General features: G+C 37.3%; 1 protein-coding gene across 1 annotated transcript in view; it reads right to left on the bottom strand.

The window, feature by feature from the left end:
* Positions 1 to 18,001, bottom strand: part of LOC116166175 (probable G-protein coupled receptor CG31760) — a 56,206-nt gene that overhangs the window by 13,051 nt on the left and 25,154 nt on the right. Inside the window, exons 3-4 of the mRNA XM_031481037.1 lie at positions 732 to 800; positions 261 to 370 (exon numbers count right to left, since the gene is read on the bottom strand). Coding sequence (XP_031336897.1) covers positions 261 to 370; positions 732 to 800 — 179 coding nt within the window. The remainder of the gene's footprint in view (positions 1 to 260; positions 371 to 731; positions 801 to 18,001) is intronic.

The following is an 18,001-nucleotide window of genomic DNA, read 5'->3' as shown; positions in this document are numbered from 1 at the left end:
ATTTTTTTTTTCTGAGTGAGACAATAAAGTTAAAGTTAGTTTGTAATTTCCCAAACAAAGCTTTGCCGTGCAAATTTTCGTTAAAGTTTGGTCTAATACTGAGCAAGCTACGTACAATTATTAAATAAGATCAGTGATTGATTGTCTTTATTGGCATGACGGATATAACTAGGTAACTCAATGTTCTGTTAACGATCCTAGTGGTATTCCTAGTCCGTCGCAAAATAGTTATTGTTAAATGAAATGGAATTAAGACTCACCGCCAAGTTTTAAGCATAAGCGCTCCATATGTAAGAGAAAATCCTATTTCCCGAAGCCATACTCTTGCAGTGCATGTATAGACGCTTGGCTGGGGATACATGACAATCGTCTAAAAGGGAACAAACACGAAAACTGTAAATCCTGCGTTCAAAACATAGTATATAATTAATGCTACATCGTTCTAAGAAGATACTTTTCTAATGGAAGTTGTTGTTCGTAAATACTTAGTCTTAAAACGCAAAAGGAAAGATGGTTGTTGTTTGTATAGGCGTAAAAGGAGGAGAGTATTGCTTAGATTAACTACAGTTACGTAGTATATTCAAGCAACCCTAAAGTTTTGTTGACTGACTCACATGTAGAGTAAATGACTTCTGAAAAGCGTAAGTAGTGCACCCTATTAGTATTCAGAGCTTAATACAAAAGAATGAACTAAACTACACTTTCGAATTGTTACACATTAAGCGACCTACCGTGCAATAAATAAAAAATGCTCCTAATGTTATGACTCTCAAGAGAACTGGGCTCGCTGCACGCACCACCTGAAACAAAAAATAGATCAGAAATTGTTACGTCGAAATTTGGGCAATCAACGTGATGCTTTCAGGGTAGGGTCCTGTTTACAACATGAATGAACACATACACGTAAGAGGTTAATTTAAAGGTCATTTAATTATCTATTAAAGAGGATTGCTATAAGGTTACTTTCTCAAAAAAGCGTTCAAAGGTAAAATGGGTAAGCGGTTTAAAAGAACGGGGATAAGTAGTCGAAATAAATACATGTTTTATTTTGGAAACATTCATTATTCATTCGGAAGATCGATTTTTCCGAAAACGGATTGAATAAAATAAAAACAGGTTTAGTACAACAAGTTCTGACCAACGTCTCACAACCCACGTATAGATATCTCGGTGCCGAAGGGTTTCATAAGATTTATTAGAGGTTCTGCCTCATTATTTCACATCTTATCTGTGCCTAGGAATCCGAAGCAAGTAATACATTCCCGATCCAGGCACCCGTTGCATTAAAAAAATGAACAATCATTCTCACCTTTGAGCACTGAATTTTGAATGTTCTTTCAAGTACGTATGACAAAATTGCCCTCCCGGTCTAAATGCGCATGCCTGGTATCGCTCCCATCACTAACTGTAAAGGTTTGGGGTCATGGATAATGAGGAGCTGATCTCCTTCCCTCACATACACTTCCCAGAACATGATAAATTCTACCCATTAGAAGTATCTACTTGCAAAACGAGATTGTTGACTATCCCAAAGAAACTGTCGACTTTTCCATTTGTACGTTTTACGAATGCGTGATAGGCAATCTTGCAAGTGTAAGTTCTTAATCATCAATCACGTGATCGGTTTTTTTCCGGGAAAATCCCAAGACACGAACTTACACCACAAAACCAGGTCAACAACCGGGAAATCCCATTGGCTAAGATCACAAATTTTTTGCCGGAGAAATCCCACACCAATGTCAATATAGTGAATACTGTAGGTAAAAAATAAGGATTTTCAACAACTACTAGGAAAACGTTAGTGCTTTTTATTTTTCTTCTTCCTTTTTGTTAAGATTCCACCATTAACAATGGAATGAGACATTTTATTGAGTTAAATTTTTTGCGATTTTTCCCGTCGAGATACGCGAAAGTTGTAAAAGAGTCAGTTCCTGAAAACACTCCCCCAAACAAACACTTTTCATGGTAGTTTCAAGTTTGTTGATTCTAACAAGAGTTCGCCATCTTCCTACATTTATCAATGGGTTAATTGTTTCAAATCATTGTCTGGATATGGTTTTGAGTTGCACGTTTGAGTCTTCTGTTACTTGTGTGTGAAAAGTGTCGAGTTTGCACAAACCTGAATGTCAAATACAGCCCCAAAAACCATTTGAACCAATGGAAATTAATTAGAGACCGCCGCTTTAACCATTGTTTGGCATTAAAAAATTAGTGAGTAATTCAGACAAGGGATTATTTAGCACTAAATTGATTCATTCGCGTTTGGGTAACGGATTTGGAGAAGGTTAGAAAAAGATTAGCGTGTTATTCGTCGACTTGGTCTGAAGACAGTCCAGATTGTTAGCGGCCTTGTGGTCGAGCTAGAAAGAAATTTTAAAACATTCGCATTTGTCGATTCAACCTGATAAAAAAAGTACGATTCATATAAGATTAGGGAACGCCTATAGTAATCTTCACATTCCACTCCGAAAATTGTTGGCGGACGATTTTCATACCGGCCGGTCTTTAGAAACCATCTGATATCAACCCCAAATTGACTCGTAGAAAATTAGCAGTAAGAATCTATCGAACCCATGATGAAAGAGAAGAATTCTAAACTAAGGTTAGTCGTATTTTTCCATTTCGCCCGCTTTATTGGATGCAAAGTTTTGGCATAAATACATGCGCAATACAAAGAAGAAATTGCTTATGCCTTTACAATTGAATTTATCTAATTGCAATAACCTTTTTCTCGTTTTGAATGACTTTGGCCAAATCCAAGACCTTGGGTCAAAATCCCAGGTCACACCATAGTAACGTAACCGGAGAAATCCGAAAGTCGCCCTGAAACGGTAAGGCTAATGGAAAATGGACGGAACGCGAAAACCAACGAAGTGAGTGGTGCTAGTGAATAGGCCAACTGATTGGTGGTTAAGGTATACCGTAAACATCAATCCCCAATCATGAAATTGAAGCTCATCAGAAATGCTTCGTTTATTTTGCACAAGTTTTCTCCTTTTGTCATTTGCAATATACGGCTATCCGTTACTACCTACAGTATAATTGACGGTAATTTTCGTAATTATAGTTGGCATTTTAGTGTCGATTACAATATACGATTTAATTACGACGATTACTATTAAGAATGAGTTGAACGATCTTCCTAAAAGGAGATTTGTAACTATAGGCCTGCTAGCCTACTATTAACTCACCAAAAAAATTCGAAATTATACATACAAGTCTCAACACGGCTTCATTAAAAAAATGTCAGCAAACACTGGGCTCCCTCAGAGATCCAATTCTAGATCCCACTTGCTTTATTCAAACGAACTCATTTATGCATATTAGGCAACAGTGATAACGGTACTATTCTTATGACTTCGTATGCAGACGACCCAAATATTGTCTTCAAATCCGACACGATTACGGCATTTCGATTGAAATGCATAGAATCTTAACTACTCCCCGTAAATGATGCCATTGTAATATTTAGTAAAAACGATATTTGATAAATGTGGCAAGTTCAATGGTCAAGTGTGGGCAATTCAGCATAGATGTGTGCAGGGGTCTAAGGCAGTTACTCTTTGGCCACAATCGTAAGAAATGCTCTGGAATGTGAGTGTCCCCCACGTGTTGGTGGCGAGTGAATTGTGCAGGCCATCGTTGGGTTATTGTTATGTAAAGCCCCTGGCAGATATCCGGATACATTCGTAGGGTCCAAGAGTGCATGAGTCTATGACGTGGTCCCGGGTAACTCCCGATGATTGTACCCCTGAGTGACCTATTCGCTCAAGTAGGTCATGATGTCGACCTAATAATACGAAAAATCTAAGGCCTCAACGCTAACAAAAACGGTTAGGGGACGAATTTGACTTACAGGTGTGTTCGCAGGGAGTATAATGAGAGGCAGATGGTTGTTGATGTATTGGCCGAGGGTCCTAGTTAAAGATCCGAGGCTGGATGTATATCCTAAATAACACATGGGCGCGGCGTAGTCCCTAACCCTTCAGGAGGTAATCTGCACCGACGCATTCAACCCCAATCGCCAATCGAAGTGTTGAGAGGGAGGTCCAGCTCGGGGAGGGAGGCCTCCCGGTGAGTTACCTAATTAATTGGTGGTCAATGACTTCCAGTCAGACCGAATACAGCCATACCACCCCTTATTGTCGTACAAGTAACCTAACAACAAATGTGTTAAACCAGTATTGTCACTTGCTGATGAACTCCGCGACGCTGCAGAAAACTCCAAGGTAGCTATGGAACTTGTTGAAACTCCTCAAAGTTTGAAATATCGCCCTTCTGTGACTTCTTCAAAGCGTAAACGCCAAGTGTTAATTTTATCAGATAGCCAGGGCAGAAATACCGCGTTAAAATTTCGCGACTCATTGCCACCTAACAAGTTTTCAATTTTATGTGTTTTTAAACCGAATGCAAGATTTGAAGATGTAGTTTTTAACTCGCAGGGTCTATTTACCGATTACGACAAAAATGACTTCGTGATACTGTTTGCCGGTTCAAACAACGCCGCCAAGCATACTCTGATCAGTAAGTCTGTTATTGAGAACGCATTTACTTCTTTGTCAAACACAAACTGTATCTGTGTTAATGTCCCATACGATAAAGACAATTATTCTTTCAATTATTACGCACACCGGATTAATTACCAACTGCACTCATACAGTAACAATTTTGAACACGTTAGTTACATAGATGTGAATGCTATCCTAGGTTCGCGCAGGATTTTTCACAAAGGTATTCATCTAAGCAATAAATGTAAATCATTTATAATTCACTACATTACTAAATATTTTATATCTTATATTATTGACTCTACGCCTATAGGACATAATTCTAACTTAATTGTACTAACCTCTAATGACGAAAATGTTCCTTTTTTAGGAAAAAACATAAAGTCAACATTGATCAAATGAATGTCGCTCATACAAGTTTCTCGCACTACGGTTTAATTCCTAACAGTCCAGTTGGTCATAATGTCCTCTTCCATATTAACATTCAATCTCTACGGAACAAAATTGATCAACTTTCACTTTTTTTAATCGACTCTAATATTCAATTCCTATGCTTAACTGAACATTGGTTGAACGTTGATAATATAGGAACTGTTAATTTACCTGGTTTTTTATTATCAGCAAAATTTTGCAGATCTTCACGTTCGCATGGTGGAGTTTGTATTTACAGAAAAGACACAATTGAATGTGAATCAATTTGTTTAGATCAGTTCTGTTCTGAAATTAATGCAGAATTCTGTGGGGTATTGCTTCCTAGTAGTATGCTTGCTATTATTACTTTATACAGATCACCTAATGGCGTACCAAGTGTATTCTTAGAGCATTTAGAGGAAGTATTAGCTTTTTGTTACACCAAGGCAAAGTCGATTATTGTAACAGGCGATTTTAATATAAATTTTATGGTAAAATCAGATTTTGTAGCGAATCTTAAGTCCGTGGCTTATTCTTTTGGCATGGAAATTTTAATTGACGATTATACTAGAGTTACCGCAAGTTCAGCTACATGTCTTGATAATATTTTTGTGAATTTACCGAAACACTCATATCGATCAGGTGTGATCGATCCATGTTTATCAGATCACAAAGGCCAGTACTTAATATTTAAAACGCAAAACTCAATTAATAAAATCCTCCGCACGGTCAGATTATACCCATCTTACAGCATTGAAAATTTCAAACGCGATTTGTCTAAGGTTGATTGGCACATTCGTGAGAATAGTCAAAAAGATTCTAATTTTTTAGCAAATTATTTAGTAACCACATTCCAGTCTTTAATTCATGTGCATTTTCCCTTTCGCTTCCTAAAATGTAGTCGAAAGAAAAATCCGGTTAACTGGTTTACTAAAAAATTAAAAGATATGCGTAACACTCTCCGATGCATCAAAACTATTTGTGATGTCAATAAAGACTACCATGCATACAATATCTATAAGAAGCGATATCGTAGTGCAATTTCTGTTCAAAAAAAGAAAGCTTACGATGATTTCTTAATTAACTCAAATAATAAAATTAAGGATATGTGGAATTTAGTTAACTTTGAAAGAAACAAGGCCCATTCTAAAACAATACAGCCCCCATTCGCTGCTGAGAATTTTAATAATTACTTTGTGAATGTTGCTAATGACATAATTCAAAACTTGTCTGGCAACATTAACAATTTAACTGTTACCGCTCAATTAAACTCTAAAAACGGCTCCTTTTTCTTGCATCCAATTACCGAAATAGATGTTCTTCAAGCAGTCAGTAAGCTTAGAAATTCCCTCTGTGCCGATTATTACGGAATTAATGCGAGAATCATTAAAGCAACAGTTGACATATATCTTATTTATTTGGTCAACCTGTTTAACCTTTGCATATGTGAAGGTAACTTCCCAGAGTCATTTAAGGTCAGCGTGGTACTGCCATTATTTAAAAAAGGAGATTGTGGAGATCTGGGAAATTACAGACCCATTACGATAATACCAATGTTTGCTAAGATCTTTGAAATCATTTTAAACAAGAGGCTATATAGTTATTTGCATAATCACAATATCTTAAGCTGTTTTCAGTATGGTTTCCGGAAAAAACACTCCACTATTCAAGCTGTTACTAAACTTACTTCTACAATCATCAATGCTCTGGAGGAGGGTGAACTAGCTGCATTGATATTATGCGACCTTTCAAAAGCATTTGACTGCGTTTCTTTTGAAATTTTATTAAATAAAATGATTCAATGTGGTATCAGAGGCTTAGCGGCTACATTCTTCTCGGCTTATCTCTACAATCGTAAGCAATGCGTTGTTGTTAATGGAGAGTATTCAAGGCTACTTCCTACGAAACATGGTGTTCCACAAGGCTCTATTTTAGGGCCTCTATTTTTTATTATTTATGTAAACGATTTTTTTCAATTTGTATACCCCAGTACTTGTATAGCCTTTGCTGACGATACTTCCATAATTGTTAAAGATAAAACTTTTAAATCATTATGCAATAAAGCCAAAATCACGTTGCAAGAAGCGACTAATTGATTTGCAAATAATAACTTAATGCTTAATAAGGATAAGACGCATATACTGACATTCTCTGCCAGCAACAAGATTTCGTCAGGCCTTTGCGCCAAAGTGTTAGGTATTTGTGTCGACGATAGGTTGACGTGGATCAATCACATTGACTATGTTGTATCGAAGCTATCTAAGTCTTTGTTTGTTTTGAGAACTCTAAAACGGGCAATATCTATTAAAACCCTTATATCCTGCTACTTCTCACTTTTTCATTCTCATCTCCTGTATGGAGTAACTTTGTGGGGAAATGCTCCCAAATCGAACAAAGCTTTTATTATGCAGAAGAAAGCGATAAGGGTTATTGTAGGTGCCCAGTTTAGAGCACACTGCCAGCGATATTTCCGTCAACTTCGAATTATGCCGCTGCCATCAATATTCATGTATACTGCTCTTTTAGAAATTCACAAAAAGTTATCTACATTCCCAACTAATGACACTACACACAGCTACAACACTAGGAACGCAAAAATCTGAGGATTCCATACTTCCCAAATCCAAAAATAATAGCCCCCGCATAGATTTGTATAATGTACTACCACTGGCTGTGAAGCAGTTACCTTTCGTTAAGTTAAAAATTTTATAAAAAATCATTTTTTAGCTTATTGTTTCTACTCCATAGAGGAATACCTCAGTACACCTATTGTTTTTAATTTGTGATTTTAACTTGTATTTTTATTCTTAATATTGTTAGTTTTTTATGAATTTCTTTGTCTGTTTGTACTTTTTATTGTATACTACTTATTTATGCTGTAATTTGACCTGTCGCAAGCACTGAATGTGATATTACGACAAAATATACATTATACATTATACAGTAGATTGCAGAGGGATGTTTCTAATGAAAGGCGAGTTTACAGTAGATTTGCTGCATTTTAATAATGAGTTCTAACCAATAATTAGCCCCACCATATCGTCCCACGGGCACTTTTGAACGAATTTTATCAAAATCTTTTTTGTATCGCAAATATATATATCAAAATAATCAAGAAAAAAATATTTTTTTAATTTTTTTGATAATAGGGCCATGATAAATTGGGCGTACCCAAATGAGTACAATGGGATCAACGCAGGAAAATGAAGGCAAAATTTTAATGTGACTGTTTTTTTATTTTAAGAATGGAATTTTATAAAGCAATCACGTTCTAGGCATAAAGCTACATTACATTTGATACATTGCCATCTCGCACGCATATGGCACTGCCGACATCTTAACTGTGACTCCATTTTTCTAGGAAAATGTCCACCCTCACTCTTTGAAACGCTGGATGGAACGCTTCCCGGCCTTTTACGACTGTATATAGCCTTTTCACTGCTTTTTAGATAATATGTAGCTAATTCTCTAACAAATGGAAGCAGTTCCGACTTCCCATTAATAAATACGTGTAATTTCCATGCGTTAACAACCGTCACATTTAGCATGTGGGTAAATAGCGACCACCACCATTTCTTGCCTTGGATACTGATCCTGTAGTTGTTAACCCCTTGATCCAACTGATCTACGCCGCCCATGCCCTTATTGTAGTTGTAAATTACCCTAGGTTGTGATACATCGATTTTTTCTTTTTTTTCTTTGCTCCAACGTTTAACTTTAGCAAGAGGTTCAACAGCATCGTAATTAGTACCCATGCTTACGATGTTGTTGTCCTTCCATTGAACAAATAGCAGTTTGTTTTCTTCATCATACTTTTTGCAAAAATATCCCTTATCCTTTTTTTTTCCACTCTTTTTGGTCTGGAAATGGACAGACTTTCAAACGGTTACTACGAAGAGTTCCAGACGCTCTAATATCACGTTCTTTCAGGGTTCTCAGTAGATCATAACTCGTAAAATAATTGTCAAAAAAGACAGGGTGGTCAGATGGTACTGTAACAATTTGCAGAAGGTCTAACACAACTTTCGATCCTAGAGGCACTTTGTTTATCGGTGGATTTTTTGTGGCCTCAGCTCCGCAGTAGGTGTTGAAATGATAGCAATATCCATTAGAACTGCATACCATCCAATCCTTATATCCGAATCTAATCGGCTTTCCTCTAATGAACTGTTTTGCGGAATGATGACCATAATACTTGATCATGGCTTCATCAATGGAAAGAGTATCATGAAAAATACCCCATTGCATAAAGTTTTGATTTAGTTTATTCATTAGAGGCCGCAATTTAAAAAGTTTATCATTCTTATCAATGGCAGAATTGTCTAGCTAAGTGTAAACATCTCTTTATATCCATATATCTATTGCGAGACATCGCATTGGAAACTATCGGCGTATGAACGTCTTCATCGACACTCCAATAAAGACGTTCTCGGGGAAGTTGGTGATATCCACTGAACAAAAGAATACCTATGAATGTCTTTAAATCATTACTGCTAACTTGAAAGTTGTGATTATTCTTTTGATGAGAATATAACATTGTTTGTTCAACAATGTGATTTATAACGTCAGCATCAATGAATTTTTCAAATATTTGGATTGGATTCAGGCCAGCCACACCATTCTTTACAACCTCCTCTCGTAGTTTCCATTCTGTTGATGCTTTCATACTTATATCAAGTACGTCATTGGTCCATTTCGGGTTAGAAGTTGTCCTACTTGAAGATGTATTAGACAAAAGTATATCTTGCAATCTTGATAAGGGTAGGTCATCTTCAGAAACTTCGTCCTCGTAAAATTGAACCTCAATTTCGCCCGGTACATCAATAGGTAGCTCATGTTTGGATTACGTCTTCATCTATATCCTCTTCGTCCGTGACATAATCAACCGCCGGAGGGAGTAACACAATATCTGGGTTGTAAGAATTATTTCTATTTACAATATCTTTAATTGCAGCGTCCAATCGGTCATACCTCCTCCCATAAAATGTAATAGTGTTAATAGCATCCGAGTCCATTTTGAAAATAGTGGAAAACACTGGAAATTAGCAGCGTAGGGAAAAATTTATAATAAACAATATCAAATGTACAAAAATTTCAATAGACTTGCGTCATGCCCATTGTACCCAAACGAGTACATCCAGATAAACATAACAATATGAAATTTTACAAAACAGCAACATTTCAAGCTTTATGGTATAATGATAACGAAAGCTTACCTTATAACATAAACAAAACTGTAGTCAGAAACAATGTTTATATCTAGAGTTATTGCAATTCTAATTTCCACTAATACGGCATCACGCAACAAGAACGATTGGAGAAGGCGAACTGAAAAATAACGCAGGAACCGATCCAATTCAAAATTTCATTAGTATAATAGAAGTCTGTAATTCAAGTAAAAGTAATAATGTACGGAGTTTATCTTATAGATAGCGCAATGGACAGCATTTTGTGGTGTGTACCCAAATGGGTACAGTGGGTCGAAATATTAATGATACCGAAAAGTCAATATAATAATTCTTGTTAGTAGGTAAAAAGACAGAAATACACTCGTTGCGGCTATTGCCAACATCCCTTGCTCGGGATCTGCAAAACTACTCAGTTTAACCAAAGAGTTTCGTTGTATACTCTTTGGTTTAACGATAAACACTCCTTAGGTGTTACAGTACAGTGTTTGTAAAAATGTCAAACTTTCAATGTTTCTTCAGTTCATGTGAAGCAAATAAATACTTTCCAACAGTTCCAACCGGCACGGGAGAAACTTTACGAAAGATTAACGTGTAGCTTTAATTTTTCATTACTTTCCATGTTTGTACAATTTTTACGTTTTACCTACTGCGACGGCATGTGTTAAAATAAATGGTTCCCTTCGTTGTACAAAGTTTCAAAATTCTGCACTAAAATTGTACTAAAATAAAATGAATTATTGTTTGCCGTCGGATAGCTTATGTTTTACAAATTACGAGGTAGGTTCAATAAAAACACGTTCGAGCAGTGGTTACATACAGGGTGACAATTTGAAAACTTACCACCCCTCATATCTTAGTAAATAAACGAGATATTTAAAAAAATCAAAATCCGTTTCGGTAATTCGGAGGGGGAATCACAATGACATAGTTGGCGACGCACCCCCTCCAACCCCCTGCGCCCCAGCCACCCCAACTTTTAAATCTTAAATAGTGACCCCCCATGTGTGATACGTCGTTCGAAAGCTCTGAAAAAATGCTTTCCAACCATACCAAATAGTATTACATTTAGGTTAGTAATTATCGTGCAAATAAAAAAATAAACTAATATGATACATTTGAAATCTGTCGTATTTAAAACGCAACCGGCGAACATAGACGAACCAAGACAGATAATAATTCAAGAATGTCAAAATATTGCAAAACCAACATTTGAAAAGGTTCGACAAGAGTTTGAGAATAGATTAGAACTGGCCATCAAAAATGAGTTGCTGTCGAGTCGGCTTTGGAAGTTCAAGTTAAATACGATTTTCCATGTTTATTTTTTGATTTGCACAATAATTACTAACCTAAATGTAATGCTATTTGGTATGGTTGGAAAGCATTTTTTCAGAGCTTTCCAATGACGTATCACACATGGGGAGTCCCTATTTATGATTTAAAAGTTGGGGTGGCTAGGGCGCAGGGGGTGTGAGGGGGTGCGTCGCCAACTATGTCATTGTGATTCCCCCTCCAAATTACCGACACGGATTTTGATTTTTTTAAATATCTCGTTTATTTACTAAGATATGGGGGGTGGTAAGTTTTCAAATTGTCACCCTGTATAAGCGGTTTATTTAAAATAAACAAATTGTCACGTATTTATTGTAGCTTCCACTGTTGTGGTAGTGTCAAGTGAAACGTCGATTGTAAGGAAATTATTACTGCGAAGGAATTTATGGGTAAAGTTAAAAATTGTTCTCGTATATAGGATGTAAGTTATTAGTCCTCCTTTGATGGGGAAATCCCGAAAATATTATATGACCGTCGTTGAGCACGGTTTGATAGCTAATGAAAAGATTGCCAAAAAGTAATGAGTGGCTGCTGTTCTGAATTTAAATTGTCTATATTAGATCTGAAGTTTATCCAATAAAATAATAACGTTATGATCTATAAAAAGTTTGGAAGTTTTATGTTCTTAATACAAATGTAAGGACGATAAGAAGAAGAATGTAATAAAAAACGGGCGGAGCGGTGTTATCCACTTTGGGCTATTTTCAAGTCCACAAAGTATATATTCCCTCTAGTCGGAAATCAGTATTCATAAAATATTATAGTGAACGTGAAGGAAGCTCTAGAACAGATGTGAGCACAGTTCAAATAATGTTATGTATCAGAAGTACACATAATTTCCAATTTACTTTATGGCAACGTTTTTACGATTTCGAATTACAAACCTATAAAACACGCTATATATCCGACATGTAATCGTAGCGATACAGTTGCAACCATAAACTTACTGTAGAAATTACAAGCAACCTAGAATGGAAGATAAATTATTTCCTAAATTAAAATGACTCACTAATCACAGCGTTTCGAAGGAGAAATAACACTTTACATTACGGGAATGTGCAACTCACATTTTGCGCAGCGTTCCCGGTACGCGGCATTTGTTTTATTTTGATGTAGAATATCTTGATTAATGTTATTGAAGTGATTACAAGTTTTTTGAAAAATTTTCTTGTATTAGGTTACTAACATGTTACAGCATCGAAAAAAGAAAAAAATCTATCAAATGAGCCTAATCAAAAGGTGCACTGAATATTTACATACGCCCTGGAGAACTATCCAATAATTTTAATGATGTTTCTTATTTTATTTATTTCATTGTTTGTTTATTCTAGTTTCGTGTACCCGTGTAGTAGTATACTCCATCTTTAGTCAATTACTTTCACTTCTTTAATTTATATCGTATGTTTTGTATTTGTTTATATTTTAAACTGGTTTTAAATCGTGCATTATTCTTTTATTTATCTAGTATATTTATTGACGTGTCAAACACTAATTATGGTATACAGACAATTAAAGATTGATGTAGGGACAGAAAAACTTTTTATCTCAGTGAGGCGATCTTGATTAGATTTGTTTTTTGTTGACCAACAAAAATGTACCTATGATCTATTTACAAAAGAAATCAGACAGCTGTCTAAATCTAAAATCTGCACTACGTAAACCAATATTACATATGTATCAAGATGGCAAATAAATAACACTTTTCCGATTGCGCCAAACAAGATCACGCACGCGAATCTTTCATTGATATGTCAGAGATGTTATATAGATATGATTTTAGTCTCCACCTTCCTAACCCGACCTTCGTGATGAGTAGGTTTTTAGCAGTAAGACAATCTTTGCGTGGCATTCCAATGGATACTATACCCTCAAATATGACAAAGGAGAAAAATGCGTGGAGATTATTGAAATGTATCCAATAGCGGAAATAAAAGGTTATAAGCTGATCTGACAGAAAACCTAACCGTTTCGACGTACTTTATTAAAAGGTATACGATTCGGTGGAAACTGTATACATTTTTTTTATCAAATTTATGTTAAATATCTTTTTCCTCCGTATTGGGAGACTGTATCCCGTTCGCGTGCCGTACGTGATTTTATGATTATGGCCTGAACTTGATTTTGGAACGTGATAAGTAGCAACTTCCACCCAAACCGATGCCACATGATAAATGGCTGCATCGATCTATTAATATGGGACCGATGCTATTTTTAACGTATTTTTACATGACATAAAGATATGTTTGATAGATTATTCGCAGGCGTAAATAACATCGATTGATTCCTTTCAATTACTGCGAGTAGGAAAAATAAAAACGCTAATCCCGGAACCCATTGAGAGAAACTATTGATATAGTAAATGAAATGATATACTGAGATAATTTATTACAACTGTCGACTTTTCTACTTTGCGTTGTGTTCCAATGTTAGTCAATCTTGTGTACAAGAGAAGACCTCTAAAGTGATATCAGCAATTTATCATAAAGGCAAACAGTGTCCGTTAAAATTTATTTGTTCACTGCAGCATTTCTTAACCATTGCCATTTACGAGAAGGGTCCCCTTAATGTTTGTTATGCTATATAGATGCAATCTCACACCTTGCTGTCATAACTATGACGACTACTACAATTATGCCATCAACTTGATACTGTAATAACATTAACTTTCAATTAACCATTAGGCAGTGATGGCGTATTTACCAAGTTCATTATCTCAGAAGAATGTTAAGTTTCCCTCTAGAATTTTGCGATCTTTAATAATTGCATTAGTACCACTTAAAATCTTAATTTGCATTAACCATTAATGATATATGACTATTGTATATAACTAGTTATTGTTTACATTTCACGATTTTGCTATTAACACTTGAATAGACCGAGACGTTTTTCCTTTTATTCACAAAGGAAACATAATTTAATTTATTCCGCGCCGACATTGGGTGATATAACGGCCTCAACTTTGCCAAAATCTCTATTTTTCTTTTTCTCACTACCTACTAGTAGTGCTTGACTACTTGAGATTAAATACAATGTACCATATATAACTGTAGCTCTACATTTGCATTTACATTTGTTCGAAATTTCGTTATGAAGTTGAAGATTTTGATGTTTCTAAGAGTAAAGCAATTTGGAATTATTGGGAATTTAAGAGGAAGTAATAAACTGTTGACGTCGAAGAACCGCTTTCCTTAGAGAGCCGTACGCGGTCAAGGACAAACTAATTAAACGCGCCAATCTATTTTATTTTCGGAAAAACTTATAAGGTACATTAATCCTATATTAATCTTCTACTTAAAGGTCTGAATCTTTAAGAAAATCATTGCAAAATTATGGTCGCAAATCCTAACGTACGTCCAAGCAAACTTAGACAAACGTAAATTTAGTCGGGGATTATCTTCTAACACAAACCGGGCACGTTACCGACAGTTCGAAATGTTGACTGATAATATGTATTGCAGACATGCTATTTATGAAATGCTGTATATCACAACTTTGCTAACAATGTGCTTAATTACTATCGTATCCCGATCTACACATTTCCTTGTTCAGAATTTTCTTAGATTTGCTTAATTTTCGGCGGTCCCCTTAGACCTGTTCTAAATGAACATTTTTCATACAGTTTCACATAGTTCTGTGAGCTGCCTGTAGTTCTCGTGTTCCTAGAACCTCATTTGGGCAACCTGTCTTCTTTCATTTCGCAACAAATCTTTGGCAGTATGCTTCACCCTTATCATTTTGTCAAGGGAGGAAAACCTACTCGGGATGGAGTTCTGTTTCTGTATGCTGAGTGCTGTTACATTTCATCTTGCTTCTTCCTGTGTCTCTGAGACATGTGTGGTGTCTCTAGACTGGGTGCTTTTGGAGCCATCGTGGTCAGTGCCATCACAACTCGCTTGTCCGTTCCCCACGAAATTTTCGGGGCTATCCTTGATCCATGCTAATGAAACCATGGAGTCTGACCATTCGAATGTCTGAATGTTTCCCAGGTTCAGAGTTTGTTCTTTGTTCCTGTTAACAACTTGACCGCCAGGTACTGCTCCACATAGCTCCAACCGCAGTAGGGTCTTCTTCAATTTGATCGGGACCACCTTAGATTTAGCTGTTGTTAACATCAATGTTTTTATTTGACCCCGTTGCATATCACGGGGCCGTAGCTGTTTCTGAATGAAGCTCGATGGTTACTTTCCCGTCGCGGTGGGATCCATCTTGAGTCCTACTTGCGTGAGATCTTCTTGGAAGGTAGTCTGTCTATCCATCAACCGGGTTGAAAGTTTCTCATTCTAGTGAATGACCTCTGTCCAAAGTTCCTGCATGAACAGTTTAGCCCGTATTAACCATAAGGGCCAGCCAGCCTAGTGGGTCGTATAATCTTGCAATCTGGGATAGGACGCTTCGTTTGGTAGATGTGTTCTCCGAGAGTAGATCTACTTTGAACCGAAAGACATCTTGGATCGGCGCCCATTGTACGCCTTTATCTTCTGGCCCAAGATCAATGAACCCCTTTTCCTGGAGATCCTCGGGCGATAAGTTCCTTGCAATTGCTTTTCACTTCCTCAGTTTCAACAACTCGATCAACATGGACTTTCGCAACTTCTTCGTTGTAGGACCCCGGTATTAAGTCTTCCATATAGAAATCCCGTTTCGTTATTGTCGATGCTTCTGAGAACTGTCCATCAGCTTCGTCTTTTTCTAATTGTTGCAGTGGGTACTGCTAGGTACGGTGCGGAAGTCGTGTCATAAGTGATTGTGGTTAACCTGCACTCTTTGATAGGTTCACGAAGGGAGTAGCGCCACAGTACGGTCTGATTTCTCGTCCCTTGATTTGCCTGGACATTTTCTCGATGTCAGCGGTCATTACCATAGCATACTATCTCCATTTGAGCAGCAACTGCGACCACTCTTCTCGTAGTCCGTCAACATAATTTCGTTCAGGTTTTTATTTGAACTGGGGGTGGCAGATACGTCAAACACCACTCGTTTGGTGATGGAGCTTTCTTCTTTTAATACTGCATGATGTGCTGCTGCCTCTCCTGCATTTCCAAGTACCATATGCGCTAGCTCTTCATACTTGCGCATGAAAGATTTGTAACTGGCTTCGAAGATTATCTCCACTTCTTGTTGTAGTCTCTTGATACCTTCTATCGCATTGTTCTTCTTCCTGCGATAGTACTGCCTCTTGGGTTTGGACTACTTCTATTTCTCAAAACTTCGTCAGCGTCCTCTCATCCGTGATGAACACCAAGCTTTGTATGGGTTTACCCCTTTCGGAGCAATCATTGTCTTCCCCGAAACAATCCAACCTAGTTCCGTATTTTTCAAGATGCATCTTTCTTGCAGTTTCTTTAGCACTTGTTTGACCAGAAGCGGTTGTACATCCGTACAGTACAATGATTGAAGTCTGGCCTCTAGGAAGCTCAAGAACTTCTCGAACGGTGGTACCGCTTGCGGGATGTTTTCGAAGGCGATCAGGATCCACGTTTTCTCATACGATGTACATCACCATGGGTCCCCCACGACTCGGTTTGTACACCCATGTTGTTAATTGCGCGGAGGCTGTCAGAAATAGTGTCATGGATGGTTTTAAGTCCATCTGGAGAGTTTGGACTCATTTTTGGGATGTTGAAGATGTTGCTTAGTGTTCTTGTGGTTGGCTTCGCGTACCGGCAGATGCTGTAGTAGGTTACTGGCCCCACCTCTTAAATTTGTCTTCAAATGTTGCGTTTTTCCACGTGGGGTCGTGGAAGCAGGTGTATGTCGTCTAGTCGCCCTCAACTTGTGGGATCCTTATCCGTGGATCTTTCGTATTCCTTTTCTCCTTGTAATTCTTTGTAACATAGCGATACTATGATGCGTTGAACTGCTGCTGCTGCTTTCCGTCTCGTAGTGGACCACTAACGTCTCGGATAATAATTCGCCGCTTACCACCATATCCTCGTGGGCTCCTTGAATGACAAGATTTTCGTAATCTCCATCTGTTTAAACTTCCAATAACTCTTGGAGTGTTCCTCATCTAGTTCTGCCCGGGTGATAAGTTTCGTCAGCCCATCTAACCTTATTTGTTGCCTCCGAAATTGAGTAGGCTGAGTAGGGGAGGTATCTCTTGGGATCCTCGCCCTCCAGGTGTAATTATCGCTAGTGAAGGCATGGTAGCGGTGGCGCGTACATCTGTCTCTATCGCTGTCTCTCTGGACCTTACACTTGTTACTCCTTGGCCGTTTTTTCAACCAGAGCCTCCGTTGACAGAGTGTTGAAGTACTCATTGTAGTCTATGAGCAGTAGTCATGGCCTGGATCTCTGAGCGGCGCTTCTTCTTCACTTCTTTTTCTTTTGATGACATCCTCCCTATCGTCCCGAGCTGCTCGATGGGTCCTCCCAGCTTCTTTCATCTAATAAATTCGATGTTTTGCTTAAATTAGGAGATGATCGACCCTAAAGTCCTCTACATCTTTACATATTTACATACCTATTGTATATGCCTGTCTTTGAAATAAATGGCTTATGTATTTTTTTCTTCTTTCGAAATTACCTCAAAACCGCAACTACAATAAAACGTTTTTCAAATTT

This window comes from Photinus pyralis, unplaced genomic scaffold, assembly GCF_008802855.1.
Source record: "Photinus pyralis isolate 1611_PpyrPB1 unplaced genomic scaffold, Ppyr1.3 Ppyr1.4_LG3a, whole genome shotgun sequence".
Classification (NCBI taxonomy): Eukaryota; Metazoa; Arthropoda; class Insecta; order Coleoptera; family Lampyridae; genus Photinus; species Photinus pyralis.
This window is presented reverse-complemented; position numbering and strand designations above follow the sequence as displayed.